The sequence below is a fragment of the Falco punctatus genome (genome assembly GCF_963210335.1).
Source record: "Falco punctatus genome assembly, chromosome: 6".
NCBI lineage: Eukaryota > Metazoa > Chordata > Aves > Falconiformes > Falconidae > Falco > Falco punctatus.
This window is the reverse complement of record NC_137585.1, coordinates 83,028,372-83,053,451: the sequence shown is the minus strand read 5'-3', so window position 1 is coordinate 83,053,451 and position 25,080 is coordinate 83,028,372. Positions and strand designations below refer to the sequence as shown.

General features: G+C 40.0%; 1 protein-coding gene across 1 annotated transcript in view; it reads left to right on the top strand.

Moving 5' to 3' along the window:
- ATP6AP1 (ATPase H+ transporting accessory protein 1) overlaps positions 1–24,372 on the top strand; it is a 63,427-nt gene extending 39,055 nt beyond the window's left edge. The window contains exons 7-10 of the mRNA XM_080393960.1: positions 3,950–4,191; positions 4,793–4,846; positions 12,225–12,462; positions 20,380–24,372. Coding sequence (XP_080250086.1) covers positions 3,950–4,191; positions 4,793–4,846; positions 12,225–12,462; positions 20,380–20,589 — 744 coding nt within the window. The 3' untranslated portion in view covers positions 20,590–24,372. The remainder of the gene's footprint in view (positions 1–3,949; positions 4,192–4,792; positions 4,847–12,224; positions 12,463–20,379) is intronic.
- Positions 24,373–25,080: the final 708 nt, after the last annotated feature.

Below are 25,080 nucleotides of genomic sequence, written 5' to 3'. Positions count from 1 at the left end.
TTATAAGATAGCCTAGAGTGGAAAAGAAAAAAACCCACCAACCCACAAAACATTAGACATCATAACAATGTAAACAGTTCAAATTCTCAAAAATACAGATAGTTGGTAACTCTTTGCTTAATGTTGCAGATTTTGAGAGCTCAAAGCACTGTTATGCTACAGTCTGGCACCAAAAGATGAGTGAAATAAGTGTAGTCAAATACATTTTGTCTTTGGGGTGCTATGGTAGCAGTTGCAGTGCTCTGCCATCCCCTCCTTGGATGTTGCACCTCATGATGATTCTGGCCATCGTAAATGACCCAAAAGGATTCTTTGACCTCCCCTTTCACAGCATCATAGAATCATAGAATTGTTTAGGTTGGAGTCATGATGTATTTTCAGCTTTTGTCTATACTTGCATGCCCTAAATATTTTCAGGCCCTTCTGCATTTGAAGTTTAATACTATTAAGCAATATCTGGCTTTTATACTGCACTTCCCACCCACCCCCCCCCCCCCCCAATAGAAACTAAGATTTTTGTGTGGTTTTGTTACACCAACAAAGGGTTTAATCGTGTCATGGCTAAATTTGGAAAAATTACCATTTGCCATCTAAGTAGAGTATATAAAGAGAATGCACTGTAGTTCACAGTATGGAGGCAGGGACTAGGCTAAGATACAACCTAAAAAGAGAAAGGGAGTGGACCCTTCTTCTTCCTTGCCTCCCTCCTTGAAAGTATGGAAAGACCACCTCCTTCCGCTAGCTGTTACAATAAGAGAAACAACTCCAAGGAGAGTATGTGGTCATACGTCCATGCTGTTAGAAATGAAAAGGAGCTACAAAGACCTCCAGGACAGTTTTCTTATTCTTGATAGGCACACCTGGACATAGCAATTAAAAATCAAGAAGTACAAGACTGGAAAAGGGGGCATAACCATCAGCTGAACTGATACCCAGAAATCCCATGTTGAAACTAGTGTGAAATGCAGCCTGTTTCTATGATTCCTTACCATTCACCATTTTAACCAATGAAAGATTTATTTTCCCAGTATTTTTCTTGTATGTGTTTGCAACCATTCGACTTATATTTGTAATTTCAAATACATAAAATGGCCCCAAATCTTTTTTCTTGTCTCTAGCCATTCTGGTTTGGAACAGCCAACAAAACCCAGCAACAACAAAACAAATGAATAATTTTGGATGTATGGTCTGTTTGCTTTGAAAAAGTTCAGTATGTTGGTGAATCAAAATGTTGCCAGATCAGCTGTCTTCCTCCTTTCCAAGAGAGATGATTCTGTATTAGGAGCCTTTCAAAACAGATCAAGGGAAGAATTTTCTCCAGGCTGCTTCTGTTGCAGGTTTAGTTAGTAATTACAGTCTTCAGTTCTGGTCCAGGACAATGTAAATGGCACCCTTTATTTTCTGTGTCTTATTTAATCAGGTCTTGTGATTGTTCACTGCATATCTGAGATCAAAAATGCCATTGATAAATCCAGAGGAACAAGACAATGAGTCACACGTCCCATGGTTCAGATTAGGTAAAGGCAAAGAAAGCAACAGAATAAAATATGGTTTAATGATTGACAACACTGCCACTATGGATTGTTCGTAAATAATCTAATTTGATTTACAAGAATTCAATGTAAATATAATCAATTTCTCAAGGAAGTATCTTGTCATTTATAGTTTAGCATGAAATACAGGCGTGGGGAGAAAGATTTTAATTCAGTAAGCTCATGTTTGTGCAGCAACAGAAGAATAGGAAAACGTGCCTGAAACAGAGAGGCAGGGGTGTACTGGGGGAGCCTCCAGCTTCCCACTGCAGGTCAGCTGGAGGGAGCAACTGCCATCTTCTAGGCCTCCAGTGGGTTCTAGGCTGGGGTGTTTCAGAGATCCTTCTTCCAGCCTCCAGACTAAGTTTTCTTGGATTTCTGTGGGGTAATGCTTCCTGATTTCAAATGTGCTGAATTACCTCACCCACAGGTAACTTAGAGAAATGCGTCTGCAGGCTGGAAGGATGAATATGCAGGCCGGTAAGTGCTTGGGGGATATTTCTTCAGAGAGCTGATGCTTTCAGGCTTCCGTTTAGTGCAGTGGTCCTGCCTGCCTATAGCTGTGCAAATAAAGACTCGCTGGGCTGCACAGTCTGTATTTTCAGCCACAAATATGACCAAAACAAAGCTCACTTTCAGAAATGTTTTTGGGTGAGATGTGATGCCTCCCTTCTTCAGCATGGATGAATTTGTTAGAACAGGTTTAATCACGGGAAACGAGTGGATTTCTCAGTCCTTGACACCTCTTCTTCTCAGGCAAACGCTCTTTCGGTTCATATGCTTTTTCAGAGGTGAAAGGGAATCTTTATGTGAGAGCCTCATGGCAAAGTACTGGCAGCAGACCAACAGAAATAAAGCTGTAGTCTTATGATTATATTCTAATAGTGGTTTTTTTTTTTTATTTTGAGATACTTAACCTGATCCCCCAAGTCAGCCCAATCACAATCTCCAATGTAGCATTGTTTTCAGCTATTAGCAGGCATTTTTTAAAGCTCTCTTTAGATGATACACGGGGCCCACATAGTGAAGTCAATTGTTAGGCAGGATATAATTTAGACTTCAGCTCTTCCTCTCAGTTTGAAATAAAATGATTACATTTCAGGACAGCCTAAGGGAAGATTAAAAGTTTTATATCAAGAGTTGAATATTGTCTTTTGTTGCACGCTCTTCTTTTAAAGAAAATGGTATTCATTTAAAATAACGCATGTTCTGATGTATTTGAAAAGGCACTACTCTGAATTAAAAAGAAATTCATAAAGTATGCACGTATGGGAGAGGAAGATTGCAATCTATATTTGAGAGTTTAGTCAAAGGTTTTTAATTCAGCCCATTCTGCTTTGTTCATAGAATTAGGTATCTACAAAGACGCGTTGTAAATAACAGATGGCCCATAGTGTTTAGAAAGCAGCGGTTAAGGTGACAAAATCTTCTGGGGCTCCTCTCCATAGACAGGTTATAAAGTGATATTATAGCCTCTGTTCCAAACTGGAAAATGTTCCTTGCCTGTCTTTAAACCCATTAAAAGTGGTTCCAGGCAATAGCTCCACGTAATTATAATTCTGGTAACCCCTGACACCTCTCATTTCTTGTATCCCAAAGTTATCCTAGGGAAGAGGCCACTTGTAGAATATGAAGTTATAAAGCTGACATGACTTAAAAATAGATGGAATAGTCCAAATATGAACAGAGTAAGAAGTGAAGAGTAAGATATGAACAACAGGATTAAGTTATTGTCTGATAAGGTCAGCTAGCTTTTACTATTCATATCAATGGGGCTGTTTTACCAAGGATGTCCTGGGCACATTTGTAAAAAAGCATTACCTATTAAAGGGAATCCCTGGAAAACTCCTAAAATGAAATGTGTATATGCAGTGAAGTCTCTTGTAGGAGTTCACTGCATCAGCCAAATGAGCATAGATCTTTTCCCAGAAGCCATCAGAAGAGTGTACAAACAGCGCTGCTGTAGTTAGGTAGCCTGCTTTCATGGCTGTGAACATGAAGAGCACAAAAACTTGTTCTTACTACAGGGGGTGGTCACTGAACGTGTAAGTTAAATTTTTTTTGTGATTTTATCACAGAAGAAGAGTTACTTTCTTTCAGTATATTCTTCTGTAAAAAGAAAAAGTGTTAGCACTAATTAACACCACTGTCTTAAGGCAGCATTAACAACATAGTTTTACGCTCATTTGCCTGATGTCAGTGGTGCTTGTTTTCACATGTCGACACCTGACAATGGGAACCTAGGTTAACACCATAGCCTCTATACTGCCAATTAAATAGACAGACAATAATAAATATTGAAGTTGATTGAAGGTTTAAGAAGGATGGACGTTCATGGTACAGAATGGTGAAGGTCTGTGTTCAATTGATATTATCTCTTACAAAGGAGATGAATTGTTAATGTGCTGTTATTCCAGATTTCTAGAAGAACTGATGTGGTGGGGGAATTAAGACGACGATTAATGGCCACTGAGGAAGAAGGCAGTTTATCATATCCTCCTCTGAATGTGACCACTGGAAATGATACATGCATCCTTTTTTATGCTAGTAATTTCAGCCTCAAAGCCAACAGTTCAGTTTTTATAGATTTGACAAATGCAACATTTGTAATGCAGAATGTGGATATTTCTTCCTCTGAGTGCTCAGACACCAACACAACGTGAGTAGCACAAGAAATTCCGTAAAATATGTGATTTCTGAAAATTAATCCAAAATGGTGCAATGTCAAGTTAATACCAATTTAATTTTCTTCTAAAGCATCCAAAGTACAAAAATACTAAATTGGATATTCTTAGAAGAAAAAGATTGAGTCAAGATCACAAAATTGTTCAGATGCAGCCCCTTATTTTCACTTTTGTTTTTCCTCTTATATTCCTATTTTCTTGTTTGCTTATATTTGGTCCAAACAGGTTTCCCTGTGCCCAATCTCACAATCACAGAAATCTCCACTGACATTAATGAGATCATAATTTCATTGTAAAATTCCCTTGAAGGAGAGTATTGCCAGTTACTAGGTAGTAATTCAGCTGGAAGTACATTAATGAAACATGATCTCTGTTTTCCTTTACTTTGAAGCACCTGCTCTTGGGTAAAAAAAAACACTCTAGAAATATTTTGTCATATTTTTCTGTGTACTGAACCTTTGCTATATGACTTCTGTAATTGCCTATTGATTTAGAATATTCCCTCCGATTGAAATGTCACAATGATCTAATTAAAGCTGACTACTCTAACATTAAAAATCTGTTTCTTATTCTTAGACTGTCATTAAAATACACAAAGCCAGTGAATGAAATCAGCAGCCTAGAGATAAGGTAAATTATTATTTGTTCTTAAATAGATCTTTGTGACTTACAAAGCCTGCTTGTAAATTAGGAGCAAAAAAAGAGGAGGAGTTAAGTGAAAATGGTTTTGAAATTATGATTTAATTTCTGTTCTAAGGAGTTACTGTGCAGCAGAACGATAATACAGTCTTTATATAGAGAATATATTAATGTGCTCAGGTAAAGTTCTAAAAAAGTGGTATAGGTAAACAACCATACTGTAAGCTACTGGTATATGCAACATCCTCTTTTTCTAATAGGATCAAACCATGATCCTGTCTCAGGGAAATCTGCGTTATGTGAGCAGTTCTAGGGGCTGAAGTCTACTTGCATGGCCAGGGTGGTATTTAGTCCTGATGCAGATTACCAGCGTACTCTGTCAGAGCTAGCTTGTGGCTAATGAGGGGTGCAAAAACATAATTCTTCTGCTCCGTGGATGATGACAAGACCATGTTTCTCCTACCATGAGAAGAGGGAAGAAAAGTTAAGGAATGGGAAGACCTGGGATGAAAAGTCAAAGGGAGAATAAGAGAATCATTTAGATGGAAAAAAAACATTAAGATTAAGCCTAGCTGTTAACTTAGCACTGCCAAGTCCACCACTAACCATGTCCCTAAGAACTGCATCTATGCATTCTTTAAATACCTCCAGGGATGGTGATTCCACCACTTCCCTGGGCAGCCTGTTCCAATGCTTGGCAGCCCTTTCAGTGATATTTTATTTTTTTAATAATAGCCGATATAAACCTCCCCTGGCAGAACCTGAGGTTGTTTCCTCGCGTCCTGTCACTTGAAACTTGGGAGAAGAGACCGACCCCCACCTGCCTGCAGCCTCCTGTCAGGCAGCTGTAGGGCGTGATAAGGTCCCCCTGAGTCTCCTCCACTGCAGGCTAAACACCCCCAGTTCCCTCAGCTGCTCCTCATAAGACTTGTGCTCCAGACCCTTCCCCAGCCCCGTTGCCCTTCCCTGGACACGCTGCAGCCCCTCTGCTCCCTCTTGCAGTGAGGGGCCCAGAGCTGAACACAGGGTTTGAGGTGCGGCATCACCAGAGCTAAGTGTGGGGGGATGTCCGGTCACTTCCCCTGTCCTGCTGGCCACACTATCTCTGACACAAGCCCGGATGCTGTTGGCCTTCTTGGCCACCTGGGCACCCTGCTGGCTCATGTTCAGCCGGCTGTCAACCAGCACCCCCAGGTCCTCTTCCACCAGGCAGCTTTCCAGATGCTCTTCCCTGAGCCTGTAGCGCTGCGTGGGGTTGGTGTGACCCAGGTGCAGGACCCAGCACTGAGCCTTGTTGAGCCTCATATAACTGGCCTCAGCCCATCGATCCAGCCTGCCCAGATCCCTCTGCAGAGCCTGCCTGCCATCAAGCAGACCAACACTCCCACTCATCTTGGTGTCTTCTGCAAACTTACTGAGGGTGCACTCAATCTCCTCGTCTAGATCATCAATACGTAGTTCAAACAGGACTGGCCCAAACACAGCCCTGGGGAACACCACTTGTGACTGGCCACCAACTGGAGGTGACTCCATTCACCACCACTCTTTGAGTACTTGCAGCTGTTGCTCTCACTACTGGATTCTAGGGACAGGGAAAGCACCTGCTACTGTTTGAGGGCTGCCACACAGCTGCTGGTCATTAAACCTCAGTTCTCTCCTCAGCAGCAGGAACAGCAGTTAAAAGAAATTTTTGTAGACTCTGGTAAAGATGATGCAGCCTGCTCTTTTCATTTAGGTACCTCAGCTAATTGCTTGAATTTATTTGGGAAGAACTTGCACTGAATTAAATTTGCATATACCAGAGGACAAACTAGATGTTTGCTTGGGCAGCAGAAGGACAAATGACTTTTGCAATCTAAAATACTTTTGACATCTTGAATAAGGGGAATGGAAATCGAAGGAAACCAAAGAGGGGAAGTTTAAAGTAATAATGTAGGAGACAATCAGACCATGAACAATGTTTTAGTAGGAGAGTAAAAAAGGCATGTGGCACTAAGATGATAAGCATGGGTGAATAAATACTATTATTTACACTGAGGTAGAAGGACAGTCTATATTTAGGTAGAAGGACCTCCAGAAGGTCTTGTGTTGAACAGAGTCAGTGATGTGTTTGGAGTTATATTTGGAGTGCAGAAAGACACTTACAAGAGATCATGGTAAGTGACAAAAAACCACATATGCTTTGTTATTTAAATTCTCCTCCCCTCTCCAAGCATCTAGAGCTTTGTGAAAGAACATAATGTACAGATAAGCTTGCTGTTAGTATAGTATTTTTACTTTTTTGACTATTGTAGTGAGCTGTGAGTATTGTGTGATCCTTGAGACTTGTTCTTGGTGATGGAGTCAAGCATTTCTTGGTTTCAGTACTGTAAAGTAGCAAAGGGGCGTGCATTTCCATGAACACCATGGGGAATGAAGGAAACATTTTTCTTGGATCTCATTCCAAAAATACTGTTCTCAAACCAAGACTCTGCCCAAGCTGTGTCTTTACTTTTAGTCTAATATCACTTTCCGTGGTGCTGCCCTGGTGCTTCTCTGCCTACTGTTTGCTGGTCCTGTTTCACTCTTGTACAGACAGACCTACCACAACAGTGCCTTGGATTTTCATTCTGTGTCTTTGCTCATACTAGCGCAGCTCCTAGCTGCTGTCCTGTAATCTTTTAGTGTATGAATGAATCTGGTTGCTTTCTACGTTTGTTCTGAATGTGACCATCCTCAGCATAACACCATGCTTTCTTCTAAAATTACAGTTCCAAGAAAATAATATGAATCATAAAGCACTTGAAAATCTTATGAAGCGTGACACTGTGCTGCAAAACTAGCTACCAAGTTAATTGATGGAACTTGGAGGATTATTTACTTTAAAGTAGTCAACAAGTTTTACTCAATTATAGAACAGGAAATCGCAAACATTAGGATGCTATTATATGAAAAAATACTTCAGCAGTTGAAACATTTGTCTTAGATTTTGATTGCTACAACAGACATAAGAAGATCAAATGTAATCTTAGTGCATGCATATGGATTTAATGAGGATTATTCAGATTTACATTTAGTCATCTGTTAAAATCTTATGATTTTAATTATTGGAAGAAAACATTAATGTGGTCATGAATTTGAGGTGCATCTGAAGAGATTTGAAGCAATTCTGCAGACTAACTGTAAATTAAAGAAGAAGATCAGTACAATAGGTGAATGGTTCATGTTTTCTCTCTTATTATGGGATATTTTTTATATTCTTTGATCCTGTTGTAGTAAAGGTAGAAATATTCATAAAGTTTCTCTTGACCTATGCTGCTTTTTGAATATATTATAGCTAAATACCAAAATGCATAAACAGCCCTTAAAGCTGGGATAAGAAACTCAGTCTCCACAATAGGTGGACTTGAAAAGAGGGTAGGTGAAGTCCTGACCAGTGTCATGCACAGTAAGTATTTAAAGTAGCATAGGCTGGCTGTGTTTTACAGGAGAATTTCATTTATTTCATTGAGCTAGGTGTAATCCAGATTTGTAATAGGTGCTCGGGCCATTTCAACACAAAAAAGCCTAAACTGATTATTTTTAATGTGTGACACAGGTGCTTAGCAATAAAAAAATAGAATAGGGGAAGAAGGAGTGGAGTGGCTTCGAGGGTAGTCATTGCGTGGGCGTTCCCTGTGCATTGGCCTGCTTGGGAGAGGTAGAGAGTGATTGCTTCAGTATCACTTTTTTTTCCTCTTGCCTTCATTTATTAAGCTGTCTTTATCTTGACCCACTATTTTCCTTATTTTCACTCACTATTCTGCCCCGCTGTCCTGTTGGATTATCTCTTGATTTAAGAGACAATTGTTCCATTTTAGGCCTCCATTAGCTACCATAATACCATATTGCGTGGCATATAATGCAAAAAATAAGATATACTCAACAGAACCAGAACAATCCATTGATCTTTTCATGAATCAGGAACAGTTTAAGTTTATTCACCTTGTTTGTCTTGTCATGTCTATTTCAAGAGCTCCTAAACGCCACAGAGATACATTACAACCTCTGTTTTGGCCTTCTGGTTCACTTTGATTGCATTTCTTGTTCAAGATGACTCCTTGGTAAGATTACAATCCACCTCAATAAACAGGACACAAGCAGGGCAAAGAGGTGGGAAACAACAGAGCTTAGAGCCATGAATGCATTTTTTTCCCTTCTAAGGGCCATTTACTCAGGTCTAGAAGGGCATCCCTTGAAGGCAGAAAGTGACACCACAGAGCACCACATTCAAAAAGCTTGATTTTTTGGTCAATAAAATAGGCTCTAACTTCAGCAGCTTGAGCTGGATCCTGACGCTGCCCTTACCGCTGCTAGTCTACCACCTCGTGCTGAGCAGCTAGTCATATCCCACCTCCTACTACTAACAGCTGCAATAGCTGCTTCATCCTATGCAAACAGCTGCCATCTCCCTCTCTAGCAAGAGCAGCAGTCCCATTCAGCCTCCTGCATTTGCCACTGAGAGGTGAGCTGTTAGGGAGTGGTTGTAGAGTGGCTTCGGTTGTGCTAAGTTTACAAAATTTTACAAAAGTGAACTCGTGCTGTAGCAGAGGTATGAGCAGTGGGCAGCAGTTTTTGCGGGAGGAAGTATCATCTCAGCTCTCTCAGCAGCTGATGACATCCAGGTATCCAAGAACCTGTCTATCATCTCCTTTAGGAAAACGTGTCGAAGTGGATGGAAGTGCAGAGTATTAGTATTTTCCCTACTGACATTGATAAGTACTTGACTGTTCTTGTCGCTCATAGCATGTATAGAATAAATTGACCTAAGAACCATGTTTTAAAGTCTTTTACCTACCAGTTGCATTTGTCTTTGAATCTTTGAAACAGTAACTTCTTTCTCAGAAATATCTCTCCCTGTAGTGAACAGCCACATGAGAACATGATGGGTAACAAGTGGTGGCATTTAGAGTTCACATGGTTATCTGGCACGAAGGGAGTCTGGCCTATGAGCAGGAATTGTTTGTGCCACAATATGTAAAGTACGTAATGTCTGTGTGAAAGTTTGCTTCCTGTCTTGGCTCTAACGTTTAATACAAACACAGCATTTCTTATAAAAGCCAAGATACTTTCAGTTCTGCAGGTAAAATCTTTATCTCTCCACCCCTTGTCATTAATTTGGTATATTGTGCTCATTCTATTTGCTGTCTACTCATATGAGAAAATATTAAACTAAATGAAGTAATGCTATTGATTTTTGTCCTTTGCATGACTTTTTTGTAATTTAATGAATTATAGTTGTACCAATTATCAGTTAAGAGCGTGTAGTTGGAGGTTATTCACTATCAGTTGTTTGGAGAAATGCTGAGGATAAAAGCCCATGTTATTAAGTTAACCATGCTCATCTAGTTCATTAATTAGTATGTTAATTCTCACAAACGTGCAAGTAAGATAAAATTTTAGTCTTTGGTGTAACATGAAGATACAGAGTTCTCTTGGAGGTTGCTTTAGACTGTAATTACATACATAGCCTTATAAAACCCTGGTTGTTCATATGGGAAGTCTCCAAAGAATTTCTTTGTTCACCACTTAGCTTCTCAGCAAAAGTACAGAGCACACCCAGCATCTGTGGTTGGCACAAACATTTAAGTAAACTTCTCTGTGCTTGTAGCTGGCTGTCAGCTAGTGTCTATAGCATTGCTACTGAAACACCATGCAAATTCTGTTCAGATTGTGCTCTATATCAGGAAAAGGTTCCTTTCTTCTAGCAGTTAATAACTAGGCTAATACATGCTTTAATTTTGTAACTTCATCACTATAACAATATATTTTCCATAAATATTTGTGAATGTGTACTAGATGAAATTCAAATGTTTTTTTTTTTTCTATTTCACTGATGCTTGCAGCTGAATGTTGAATGGAAAGAGATGTTCAGGCTCAAAATGTAATGGATGCCATAAAACAGAATATCCTTTTCTCACCTGGATGACACTTCGAGTTCTGGCATTACTTCTGTGCATTTTGAAACTCTTGAGGATTATGAAGTTATATGAACCAAAAGCCACAGATAATTAAAAAAAATACAAATTAATTACTGTAGTAATTTAACTTGTCAAATTTTGTGTGTTATCCCTAAGGAATATTTTGTGGAGTTTAGACTCTATGTTGTCAGATGACTTGCTACCGAAAGAAACTGATTTGAACAAACAAGCAATATTCTACAACAGAGAATATTCTCCATGTATATATGTATACCCTATAGAACATAATATTTTCTGTATTGTGGCATATTTATAGATGACTGTGTATTTTTCAGACCTATCATAATTGCATCTAAGTATTACCCCAAATTTTACAATTCACATACAGTGTTATCCATTTTGGATAAACATATTAGAATATTTCATTTTGTAGCAAGTCTCACGCAGTGTTAAAAGGATTTCCCTTCTAAATTCTTTATGTTTATCAATAAGCCATAAATAAATAAATAATAATCAGCAAACTATATAGAGCAACACATACACAGACCAAGCAGGTTTAAAGTATTAAGCAACATGCAATAAGGAGAAAAGTTTATAATTTCCTTATAGGATAACTTGAATACTTAAAAGTATCTGGGTAAAAAGTGGTAGACTAGGACATAGTCCTGATCTGTAAAGCATCAGGATGTACTTCTGGATGTCCTCAATTATTTCTGTTTCAGAACATTTGGAAGGTGTTCAAATTGCAGCAGTAGTAACATATATATATATAAAAATCCCATAATTATAACCCTGGAAACTGCTACAATACTGCACATACCCAGACCTTTTCAAGAAGAGAAAATATTTATTTCTGTCTAAACCACTAAAAATTGGGAAACTAGAGGTGATGACCCCTCCCTACCCTCCAGTGAGAGAAAACTCTTTTACTGCAAATTCAGACATTTGCAAAGGAAACTGCAATTTAGGCATCTAAGCCAAGGAAGAATTGCAATGATAAATCAGAACGGTTATTACGCCTGTACCTATCATAAAAGCAATTTTCAAAAAATGCCATAAAATGTTTACTGAGAGCCACTGCAGGTCTACTGACAGTTTCCCAGGTTCTCCGCCACTGATTATAAAGTGTTGGTAACTGATTAAATACTGCACTGGAAGGGGCCATTGAAGAATGAAATTGCATTTTCTCCTTGCCTGCCAGAGCTATGAAAGCTGTGCTTGTGAGATGAAACCCTTAAGTAGTAAAAACATACTCAGTCTCTTCACTTGTGAACAATCCTAATGACATGGGAGGCCAAGCTAAGATACCAACTGTGATGTTTGCAGCTAGCAATAGTGAACCTTTATCTGCCACTAGTACTTCATCAAATGAGTATTAACTTTTTCCTTCTGTCATTTTGACTTCTTTTTCCTCTCTGTTGTCTTTCTAGGTTTTTAATGACCAACAAGTTCTACGGAAGCTCAGCTAGAAATTGGTCCACTTTAGATTCAGTTGAGATTGTACAAGATGGAGAAAAGTTTGCTAAATTTAATGTTTCTGTCATCTCTGCTCCTGCAGAGTATTCATTTCATTGTCAGCTGGTGGGAACAAGCAATCACTATCCTGCAAGGCTGATTCCATCCAACAATGAGGCAAAAAACTGGGATGTTTTCATTTCCAGGTTGCAAGTGAGTACACATTGCCATTTCAGAGATAATTCCAAGAACTATTACTTGCTATTGTAGGTGCTGAACGATAGGCATTCATAATGCCCTTACTTTCATTTCAGCCTGAGCAAAAATGTAAAAGAAAAGCTGTTCCCCCTAGGTGAGCTATTCAATAAAGGGGTAAAAAAGATGGCAGTTGATAAACAACAAGAACATGAAAGCACAGCTTTGAAAAACAAAGCTGAAGTTGTCCACAGAAAAGAAAAAACAATAAACCCAAATGTGCTTAATCAGGCAAAGAATGACTAAGTTTCCATGCCTGTTTAATGAATTGGGCTGCTATTGGAAACGTGGGCCTCTCCATGTGGGTGGGTTTATGCTGCTTACTTTGTTTTTATTTGATTTTTTTTTGCACTTTGTTTATCTAGGAAAGTACAGCTTAGTGTGGTTACTGTTTTCAGTGACTTAGACTGTCTATACTCCTACAGACAGAAACAAAGTCCAATGAAATTAGATTTAATTGAAGGTTTGACATTGACTTCAATCAGGAGCAATACTAGGTCCTGCATGGCCCAGAGGGAAAGTAACTGGCTTTTTAATTTTTTTTTTTAATGAGGCATAAATTTTCAGTGTATTTAGTGCAGTAGTACACACTACATATGTGAGATATAGATGAGTGCATCTTTATTATTTTGAGCATTGATCTTGACTTAGGAGAAGCACATTAACATTCATATCTTAAAACAATATTGCACTAAGGGATCTGTTTGATTAAAGAGGTCATGGAAACAATAGGAATAATTCCAGACAACTGGACTCTATTTTTCAAAGATGAGCTAAACCATGATAACTGAATACAAATGCTGATAGAAATGTATTTATGATTTTGTTAACAAAGCTCAATAATCTGAGTCCAGATCTGACATTTCTGCTTAAACAATGGGAAACTCAGAGGAACAGCATTGGTGCTGAGATATATTTTCCACAAATTCCAGGATCGAGTCCCAGTTTTTTTGAGAAGCAACATAGCACTATACACCAACTTTGTGAAGGTTCCTCCTGATGGTATTTTTTATAGAAAGGCCTGAAAATACCTGAGTCCATGCAACTGCACGTAGCCTCATCAACTCCTTGAAGTTAGACTTTGGCATCACTAGGCTATGAAAGTACATGTGGTATGAAATGATGAAGTGTCCACTTACAATGTATCTTTTCCTTGAATTTTTATATACATTGATATTGCTGCCTTCTTAAAGCTTCGAGAGGGGCCTTGCTCCATCTTAGTAGGCATCCTTTTATTGGGGTCTTGATCAAGAGTAGAAGCAGTAGGTTTCCCACTTTCCTTATTGATTTGGAGCAGCAGCTGCTTCCACTGTTCGGACAATAGAACTTCTAGTTCCTCTTGGGAAAGGCCTCTTTCTCTCATAAAGTCCTAAGCATGGAACACAAGCTGAGAAGTCCTGCTCTGATCTTTTCTGCTGTGTGAGAAAACAGAAAGTCAACATTGTGGGCTTGTTTCTAAGTTCTCACTGAACCAGATCAAACCTTTTCAGGCATCTTCCACCGATACATAGTGACGTCTGATTGATGTCAGTATAAGTCTTTGTTCTAGAATGAGGTTTAGAAAACCCCAAGCTCAGTTGCATGGACAGAAAAGCACACCAGATATGCTAAGTGGTTGCAGCCAGCATAAAATCTTGTCACTGAAACTGAGGAACATGATTTTCATGCCAATGTTATGCGATGAATTAGAAACCAGGATCTAGCTGGTGCGATTGCGCTTTGCAATGCTGGGTATCTTGAAAACAGTATCACTGTATTAGAGGGGCATGGCACCCGCGCAGTGAAGCCTTGCATAGCTCTTTCCAAAGCCAGGAGGAACTGATGCAGCATTTTACTTTACTTCTGGAGCTACCTCAGTCACTACCACCTAAAAAACCTCTGTGGGATACTGTCTAGGTGTACCCATAGCCTAGGATGTCACCACTCGGAACTGTACACAGTACCAAAACTGCTCTGGTTTTGGTGGGGTTTTTTTGTTGGGTTTGATGTTGTTACTGGAATAGTTGTTCTACCATGATATCTTTTATCCTTTTGAGGATCTCAGAATTGTCTATGAAGTTAAAGAGGAGGCTGCCACCAAAAGCACATTTAGAAGTCCCCTTGTTCCTAAGAATAACTTCCAAAAACTTTAAAATCAAGAATATTAGGACTCTTTGTGGTTAAAATATTTCTAAACTCAAAAATTAGATGTTCAATGTACACTTAAAACCCAAGAAAACAACATTTTATTTGAAGGCTTTGTCAAAGGTCAAGTGATGAGAAAACTCCATTCAAAAAAATATGTTAAAAATTAACAGCAAATGCAGACTAGTATAACCACGACAAATGACGCTTGTCCAAACACTAAAATTAAAAAGTTCCACAGTACAGAGCCCTGTATCCAAAAGGCTTTTACATTCATAAAAATTAGAGATTACCATGTGAGTATTTTTAACTTTTCTATAGGTAGAAATGTTGCTAGGAGTCACATTTTTATCTCCTACCTGGATTCTAACACCCCCACAGAAATGATAAAGCTTCAGAAAAACAATAAAAGAACGCTGCATATATTTCATCTCCCGCCTGAAAGTAGACATAGCATTTTAAGAATGTACAATTAAAGCTTTCAGCTCAAAGGTTCAATAAGCATAATCCTGCTTTAAAAAAAACACACAATAGGATTGACATAATAAAATTCAGTATTTCTGGATCTAAATCAGAAGTGGTAAAGCCTTTCTAAACTGAATATACCTGTTAAGTGCTTCAAAGAGTTCTTGTAAATTTGGTAACAAGTGTGTATTGTTTTCCAGAATTTCATCCATTTTTTTTAAGCATAAATGACATAGATCTTCACCTGCTTTCTGTTTTCATTGTAAATAGGTCTTTCAGATTAGATTTCATGACTCCTATTCACATTTTCATCTGTTGTCAAAGCAGTGGCTTAACAAGCGAAGCCTTTGGTGATCACCTCTATTCTCCAAAACTGTGCAGTTATCCAAGCCAAAGGCTTATACTCGCTAATCCTGCTTTAATCAGAACTCTGATTGCCTACAGTGAAAGCAGGTAGTCTTTGCAAGTCACCTACCACGATCTGGCTTGGAAAGATTCTTCTAAGTGGCCCATAAAATCCTGACATGCTGAAATCATCTTCACTCCACAGTACCTAAAGAGCCTTTAGTTCTGCGTATGATAATAGTTTTATTAATTGGTATTCTGGAAGGTGTAGACGTTGGCTTTAACATGCATATTACATACATATTTAGGTGCCTGAGCCATGAATGAACTCAAACCCCGAGTGCTTACTGGTGCAGCACGGTATGCAAACCACTAACATTGGTACCAATAACTTTCCTAGGAAGTACGAATTTTGATTACCACAAAGCTTTCCATTTATTTTATCATAAAGCATAGAGTAATCATGGAATGGGAACATAGAAAAGTAAAGATCCATGATCTTCTGCTTCCTTGCTTATTTTCTGGTGAGGGAAATGATTTAAATAAAATAATCCTTTTTTTATTTTTTATTTTGTTCTATAATATTTTATAGAAAATAGTTTTAAGGTCTCATTTCTTTACTGGTGGATTTATGATGTTTGGTGCTTTCCTCACACACCCATTTTAAAGAACTTGTAAATACATAATAATCTCAGTCTTCATTTTTCTTTGTAAAATTATTTAAGAAAGACTCAAAATCACATACTAGATTAATTCTTTCCTTCCTTCATTTCCTTCCACCAGTCAGATTCCCTTCCTTCTGAAAAAATCAATGCTTATGTCATCACATGCATCTGTGTGGAAGGGGGATTGTCTTCCCTTTCTTCGTAGTTCTCTGATCCTCTGATTGGTTTTAACAATTTTTTTAGAAGGATAGGGGGCTCAAAGGCATTCACTTTGTTATACATTTTGCAAAATTGTTGGTTAGGCAGAAAACAGATCCCCAAAGTAGCTGATTTTTCTGAGGGAAATAATATGGTAGGACCTCAGTCAGTGGCAGACATTGAGAATTCATTCAAAGGAGAGATGTTAGAGATTTTTTTTAACTGCTGGAAAAGCTTATATAGGTTTCATATGTTAATAGAAAACATAGATCCCCCACCTCAGTGAAGCAAGCCCTCTCCTGTTTTGAGCCTCTGTTGTCTAAGGCAGTGGGAAGAAAGGTTTCACAACTGTTTTCTCTTTGAATTTTCACTAAAACCCACCCAAAAAAGTCATCTTCATTAGATGCATTTTAAAGTGTGTTTCAGGAGTTCTGCTTGTCAAGGAGTTATTAACTAAAAATCTCAGGGTATTTCAACAAATCTTATAATCTGGGGAGCCCTTAACTCCAATGTCTTTGAGTGCTTTGAGTCTCCTGGTCCTTAAGTGGTCATTGAGCAATACTGATCACACATCCCCTTTAGGACTCCTAAACATAATGAAAATTTCTGAAGTGGGAAACCTACTTTTTGCCAAATAAATGAATTCTGCATCTTTAATATAATTAAAGAGGGGGTGTTGCCCTCTATGTCAATGACCAGGTGGAGTGCATGGAGCTTTTCCTGGGGATGGATGAGGAGCCGACCAAGAGCAGGACTCAAAGGAGGGCAGGGACAAGTGACATTATCCTGGGGGTCTGCTGCAGGCTGTCTGACCAGGATGACTGAGTAGATGATTCCCTCTATAGAAAGTGTAGAGGACTGAAGGCAGTGGGTTGATCAGCATTGATAACAAGCAGCTGTGGCCTTGCCTCGAAGGCAGTGGGTTGATTGACATGGACGATGTGCAGCTGTAGCTCGTTCCCACTAAGTGGTTAAATAGCCCTGAGGATGGTGGGAGAGGGGGTCAGATGGAGGAGAAGCAGTGGTTTCTGGAGGAAGGAGATACAGCACAGACAGTAGAATCTGACCAACAGTAAAGCCTTGTTGCAGTCTACTAGTTTGATTGTGCTGCAACAATTGGTGCCCCATGTGAGGCTGACTGAGTTGGACTCCGACTACAACAAGAAAAATAGGAGCAGCCTCACATTCACAAGACCACCTCATGGGGGACTGCAGACACCTTGATATCGGTTGGAGGGACAACACAGCAGGCCATGGGCAATCCAGGAGGTTCCTGGAATGTGCTGAAGACAACTTCCAAGTGACAGAGAAGCTAACAAGGAGAGGTGCCATGCTGGACCTTACCCTCACCAATATAGAGGGACTGGTGGGGAATGTGAAGCTTAAGAGTAGCCTTGGCTGCAGTGACCACAAAATGATGGAGTTCCAAGATCCTTAGGGCAGCAAGGAGGGTGCACAGCAAGCTCACTGCCGTGGGCTTCAGGAGTGCAGACTTTGGCCTCTTCAGGGACCTGCTTGGTGGAGTACCATGATATAAAGCCCTGAGGAGAAGAGGCACCCAAGAAAGCTGGTTGATATTCAAGGATCACCTCCTCCAAGCTCAGGAGTGATGCATCCCAACAAAGAGGAAGGCAAGCAAAAAACCCAGGAGGCCTGCATGGGTGGACAAGGAGCTCCTGGACAAACTCAAACAGAAAAAGGAAGCCTACAGCAGGTGGAATCAAGGACAAGTGGCCTGGGGGGAATATAGAGGAATTGTCTGAGCAGCTGGTGATCAAGTTATGAAAGCTAAAGCCCTGAAAAATTTAAATATGGCTAGGGACATCAACAGCAACAAGTAAAGCTTCTACAGGTCTGTGGGTAATAAAAGGAAGACTAGGGAAAACATGGGCCCTCTCCGGAAGGAAATGGGAGACCTGGTTACCTGGGATATGGGAAAGGCTGAGGTACTCAATGGCTTTTTTGCCTTGATCTTCACTGGCAAGTGCTCCAGCCATACTGCCCAAGTTGCAGAAAGTAAAAGCAGGAACTCGGAGAATGAAGAATCACCTGCTGGAGAAGAAGATCAGGTTTGAGAACATCTAAGAAACCTGGAGGTGCACAAGTCCGTGAGACCTGATGAGATGCATCCACAAGTTCTGAGGGTACTGGTGGATGAAGTGTCTAGGCCACTATCCATCATATTTGAGAAGCTGTGGCAGTCCAGTGGAGTTCCCACTGACTGGAAAAGGGGAAACGTAATCACCATTTCTAAAAAGGGAAATAAGAAAGACCTGGGGAACAACAGACTGGTCAGTCTCCCCTTGCTGCTTGGCAAGATCATGGAGCAGATCATCCTAGAAACTGTGGAGGGGTTACCCACACTTTCTCTACTCATAAAGAAGTGGGGACTATTGAGGAGTAGCATTCCTCAAAGGTCAGTACTTGGACTGGAGCTGTTTAACATCTTTGTCAGTGACATGAACACTGGGATCGAGTGCTCCCTCAGCAGGTTTGCTGAAAACACCGAGCTGTGTGGTGTGGTAGACACACTGGAGGGAAGTGATGTCTTCCGGAGGGACCTTGACAGACTTGAGAGGTGGGCCCATGTGAACCTCATGAAGTTCAACAAGGCCAAGTGCAAGGTCCTGCATGTGGGTCAGGGAACTCCCAAGCAGAAATACAGGCTGGGAAGAGGATGGATTGAGAAAGCCTTGAGAAGAAGGACTAATGAGTATAGGCTTATGAGAAGCCAGCCATATCTATATCCTGGGCTGCATTAAGTGTGGCCAGCAGGTCCGAGCAAGGTGATTCTTCCCCTCTGCTCTCATGAGACCCCACCTGGAGTGCTGCGTTCAGCGCTGGAGCCCCCAACAGAAGAAGGACAGGGACCTGTTGGAGTGAGTCCAGAAAAGGACCACAAAGATGACCAGAGGGCTGGAGCACCTCTCCTGTGAAGACAGGCTGAGAGAGTTGGTATTGTTCAGCCTGGAGAAGAGAAGGCTTCCAGGAGACCTTACAGCAGCCTGCCAGTACCTAAAGGGCGCCTATGAGAAAGCTGGAGCGGGACTTTTTGCAAGGACATGTGGTGACAGGGTATGGGGGACTGGCTTTAAACTGAAAGAGGATAGATTTAGATTTGTTGTTAGGAAGAAATTCTTTACTATGAGGATGGCGAGGCACTGGAACACGTTGCCCAGAGAAGCTGTGGACACCTGTCCTGGTTTCAGCTGGGATAATTTTCTTCTTAGTCACCGGTACAGTGCTGTGATTTAGATTTAGTAGAGAATAATGTCGATAACACACTGATGTTTTAGCTGTTGCTAAACAATACACCACGGACTTCCCAGGTTTCCCATGCTGTGCCAGTGAGCTGGTGCACAAGAAGCCGGGAGGGAGCAGAGCCAGGGCAGCTGACCCCAACCAGCCAAAGGGATGTTCCATACCACAGAATGTCACGCTCGGTATATAAACTGGGGGGAGCTGGCCAGGAACCACTGATCATTGCTTGGGGACTGGCTGGGCATCTGTCAGCAGGTGGTGAGCAATTGCACTGTGCATCACTCATTTTTTTCCATTTGGGTTTTATTCCTCTTTCTCTCCTTTTCATTAGCTATTATTATTATATTTTATTTCAATTATTAAATTGTTCTTATCTCAGCCCACAAGTTTTATTTTTTTCCTTATTCTCCTCCCCATCCTGCTGAGGTGGTGGGGGAGGGAGTGGCTGAACATCTGTGTGGTACTTTGTTGCTGGCTGGGCAGCTAAACCCATGACAATGCCCCATCCCTGGAAATGTTCAAGGCCAGGTTGGATGGTCTTGTCAAAGGTGTCCCTGCCTAAGGCAGGGAGGTTGGACTAGATGGTCTTTAAGGTCCCTTCCAACCCAGACCACTCTACTATTCTATGAATATCCTGGGTGAAAAGGGGACATGGAAAACTGTCATGCAGAGGATTTGGTTCTCACACTTTTTTAACATGCAGAGTGTGAGTGGTAATTAACAGGTGCATTTTCTGTAATTACCACATATATTCTGAAACTAGGGCCTACAGTCCATGCTTAATTCCACTCATCTATTTACCTTTTTTCATTTTCAGATTCAAGGCTTCAACGTTGAAAACAATCAGTTTTCCTATGCGAGTGACTGTACAGGTTTCTTCACTCCTGGAATCTGGATGGGCTTGGTGACATCTATACTTTTACTGTGGATCCTGGCCTACGGAATCCATATGATCATGCAGCTCACAACAAACAACAGATATGATGATCCCAAAGGTCCAGCTCTGTCAGTTCCTCAGACAGAGTAGCCATGCTGTTATTTCCTAGTCTGATATTTATGTTTTTTACAACCTACTACATAATACGTGTAACCTGAAAAGATATCATAGCAGAAAGGGATAATTCAAATACATATATAAAGGATCCTTATGCTTAGCAACAAGAATAATTCTACTTATTATTGTAATTTGTTAACAGCTGTCTGTGTTAAGGGTCTGAGGTGAGGCTGTGGAGGTTATTACTCTATTTGGTTATTAGAAAGACCACTACAAACTGCATTCCAATTAACTGTTATGGCAAAGAAGGGTTATCAGAACAGAGATAAATGGGAAGGATGAATAACTTACTTGATAGGAAACTATATATTGAAATTGTTGGTCTCTCTCTAAAGGCTCTTTAGTAAATGTGTCACATTGATGCTACGTTTTAAGAAGACTGAACTGTGTCTTGTCATTTTTTTCTCTTGAGAAAACCTTCCAGAAAAGTACAGAACTAATAAAGTATAATTTACTAAATAAACAGTCTTGAACAGTCTTTCCAAAGTATTTCAAAGTATTGTTCAAATGTGGTATCACAAATGAAAATGGGTGGATTAAGGTTTATGTTGAGTAACTAATTCATATGTTTGGTTTAGCCATGGACAACTGATGGAGTTCCTAAACAATATAGGTCCTTGTAAAAACTGATCACAAAATTATATTTGGTGTTATGACAATGAATGCAACTTTTCAAGTTCATAACCTAGTATGATTCAATGTACGGTGCAGACAGCATCTTAACAGGGTAATTTTTTTAGCAACCCTCCTTTTCCAGGTATCTTTGGAGTACTTATGAAGTTTGTACCAAAAAAGAAAATAAATTTTATGTAAAGTCATTAGAAGGACTGTGCTAATGTACTGCTGAACTCTGAGCATGTTTATGGTCATCTCAATGATTCCAGGAGCCTGAAAACATTCAGAGTGTGCTGAATTCTTCTGCAATTAATAAAGACACTACATCTTCTCATTGGGCAATCTGACTATGAAGTGAATTACTAAATGTTATGAAAAGCTAGGAAATAGTAAAAGAGCAATGATAAAATGGTAAAAATTTATAAAAGTAACATTTTCATTCTTCCTTCTGTAACTTCCATTATGACTGTTCATGTTCTGTTAGTAGCTAAAGAATAAAAAGGTATCATTTTGACAAAATTACATTTGTCACATGAGAAAAATTCTACCTTTTCTGGTCTTGATCCATGTCATAGGATAATGATACAGAGGAAAGACAGAATCGACTGTTTAACTAGACCAACAATAGTTTTTAACCAGCATTCCTAGAGGTCACATTTTTATTATGGAGTCAAAGAGGTAAATTAAATGCTGTCTGAAGGTACTTCTCCTAAATCATTCAATCCTGACCAGGAAAACAAATATAAAGCTGGCATGTAACTAGCAGAGGTGACTCCTCTGCTGCAATATTTTTCCCAAACATTTTTCAAAACCTCAAAGAATGCTGGCATTTTATCTACACAAACCCACTATATTAGAAAGGCACATTTTCTTGGCAAAAATTAGTTGCCAGGAGAGACAACTGGATTTGTTTTATTAATTCTGACTTCAAAACAAGCTACATGAATGTGAAATCTGAAAATTGGCATCATAGTCATATAACTCATAGCTAGAAGAAAGGAAGGCTATTAAAGGACTTAGTTTGTAGAAAACAGCTTTCTTATGACTTTTATCTAAATTCAATACAATTTGAAATAGATTTTGTTCATCAGTGGTGATGTATAAGAACTGAAGAACATCTGTACAAGGCCGCCCAGCTCAGGATCCTATTTCCAGCAGTGGTATGAGTGTGGTGAGCATGTAGCAGTATTTCCTGCAGATGTTCTCCCACTCTCCACAATTTAAGCTCAGAGACTTTCTCAGCCAGAGCTGATGTCTCTGTATTTAATAACTCTGGGTGTAGTTATAGTCTGTGAATTTGTCCAACCTCCTCTTGAGCCTGTGGACTCTCTTAGAGCTGACAGTGTCCTGACTGTAGTGTGGCACTGGGGATACCTGCAGTCTCTCTTGTTTGTCTGGGCTGGACTCTGCAGAAGAGGAGGAGGAAACAGAGTCTCATATAGGCTGTACCATGGGGAAGAGATAAGCCTCTTTCAGAATAGATCGGGTTGGAAGAGATGTAGGAAGAAATGTTTGTGTATTAACTTTTTGCTGATTTGGTGAAACTGAAATCCTCTGAAAAGGGCCAGACTGAACTGTCTGCTGTGTTTGATGTTACACATTCCAGGGTGAAGACAGAGTGGTTTTTTTCGGGAAAAGTTTTTCCTTCTATCTTCTCTCCCAACAATGATACCATGAATGTTTCTGTAAGTAGGGCCTGCGGGAGCATATAGTCTGTTTCTGTAGTGAGTTGGGACATCCCTGTGGTGGAAAGCTCAAACGATATATTGTAGCCTTTGATATGGTAGGGTTATCCTTGCGATGTCTGTGTTGGGAAAGACATCGGAAAAGGAAAGGAACAACCTACAACACTAGCTGTCCTGGGGGCCAGGAGTACTGGGCATCCAGTCCCTCTCAGAAGAGGATCATCTGCTGTCTGCCCACATGTGGTGGGTTGACCTTGGCTGGCTGGCAGATGCCCACTCAGCTCCTCTGACCTCTTCTCAGAGAGGCCACCCCTGCTGTTCACACCTGGGCATGGACATCCAATACACCACCTCAGGGGAACACGTGTGCTGCTAGGGTCCCCATGCCATCGCGAACCCTTGCAGCTGCACATCATGCTGGAGACAAAGATAACTGATCGCTGATTTCAGCATGGCTGGATTCAGGATTCATCCCTGTTACATATGGCTCAGCCTCAAGAAATTATAGCAGGATTTTACAGTAGAAATAGTCCAAGAGTAGTGTTTTTATGTAGGCAGTAAAGGAGGAAAAATCATTCCATCTGTCAAGGGAAGACTCAATGAAGTAATCTGCTCCTCCTTTCCTTCTGGAAACAATTAATATGCAAATTAATACGGACAGATAATTAATATGCGAATCTAAATCAGCTGAATTATTTGGTGGTGTCCAGGCATTAGAAGGTTCTGCAATTATTTCAACATAAACTGGGATCAAGCAGGGAAAACTAGAGGTGCTGAAAACAAGGAATGACCATGAGAAGCGAACTCCTAAGATAATCAGAAATACAAGAAGCCTTAATGTTAGATACTGGTCACTGCTGGGGAAAAACTAGCAGTAGTCTGAGCAGGTGATGATGACTATGGAGGCAAGTATAGTGATAATCTTATCCTCACATTGAACAAGAGGATGAGACAACCCACACAAGGTGGGCAGGGACTCCTTTTCCTGCAGGCTGTTTTTTCTCTTGCATCCTGTGGTGGGTGGATTTTGGCCATCTGCCAGATGCCCACTTAGCTGGTCTCTCAACTCCTCCCCGCTCTCCTCTTCAACAGGATAGGGGGAGAAAATAAGACACAGAAGCTTGTGGGTCAACATAAAGACAGAGATGCCACTTACCAGTTACTATTATGGGCAAAACAAACTTATGGAAGATTAATTTATTGCTAAATAAAAATAGGTTGGATAACGAGAAATAAAACCAAAATTCAAACAACGCCTTCAGTCTGCACAAGCGCCAAAAAATCCTGTGGTGTCTGATACCTTCCAGTAAAGGAACCTGATATTCAGTTTGCTAATAAAAGTTCTGCTCTCAGATTAGTCTGTTCCCTAGCAAAACTTAGTGCAAAATCAAGGAGAAAAGAGCTCTTCCTTCAGAACTCTGATTTCTAAAGGCTTAAAAATTATTGACGTGCAGGGGAAAAAAAAAAAAAGATTAAAAAAAAAAAAAAAAAGAAAGAGATCTTGCCAAGGGGTGGTTCCCTAAGTAGTCTCTCGCTTCCACAATGTGGGACGGTGACTTTCTTAGTCTTCCTACCTGTGTGGGTGGAAAGGAGACTTATGACAGTGACTAACCCCAAAGACAAATCATCTGCTATTGATGTCCCACAAGTGAAGTGGCTTCCTTATCTTCATCACAATATTTTGTTTTCCTTCTATTTGAACACAGGTTCCCTGCTCCAGATTGGCTGGATTTCTGTGTAACCTCTGGACGTGGTATGTTCTTGAATTATTACAGTTGAACTTAGAGTTATATGCAGTTTTATGTATTATCCTTTATTGCCATAATAGAAGATATTTCCTCAATGATCATGTTTTCTGCTTTGCAAATGGTAGCGTGGGTGTCCAGTGGAAGACTGGGAAACCCATTTTGAATCTGTCTTAATACTCTAACTAGAAGTAAAATAAAATGGTGTACAGTCACTATAACATCATATGCAACTTTCTTTAGTTAATGAAAGCTGTGCAAAAATAATGTTGCAACATAAAAAAAACCCAACAAATGCTTTCATAGAAGTTCTTTTTGAAGGTGGATAAGTTAAGGACTTTCTGATGTAATGTTTGAGTTACAATTTTGTGTATCCTGTTTATTCTGGATAAACAGGAATACATATGGATGGCAAAGTG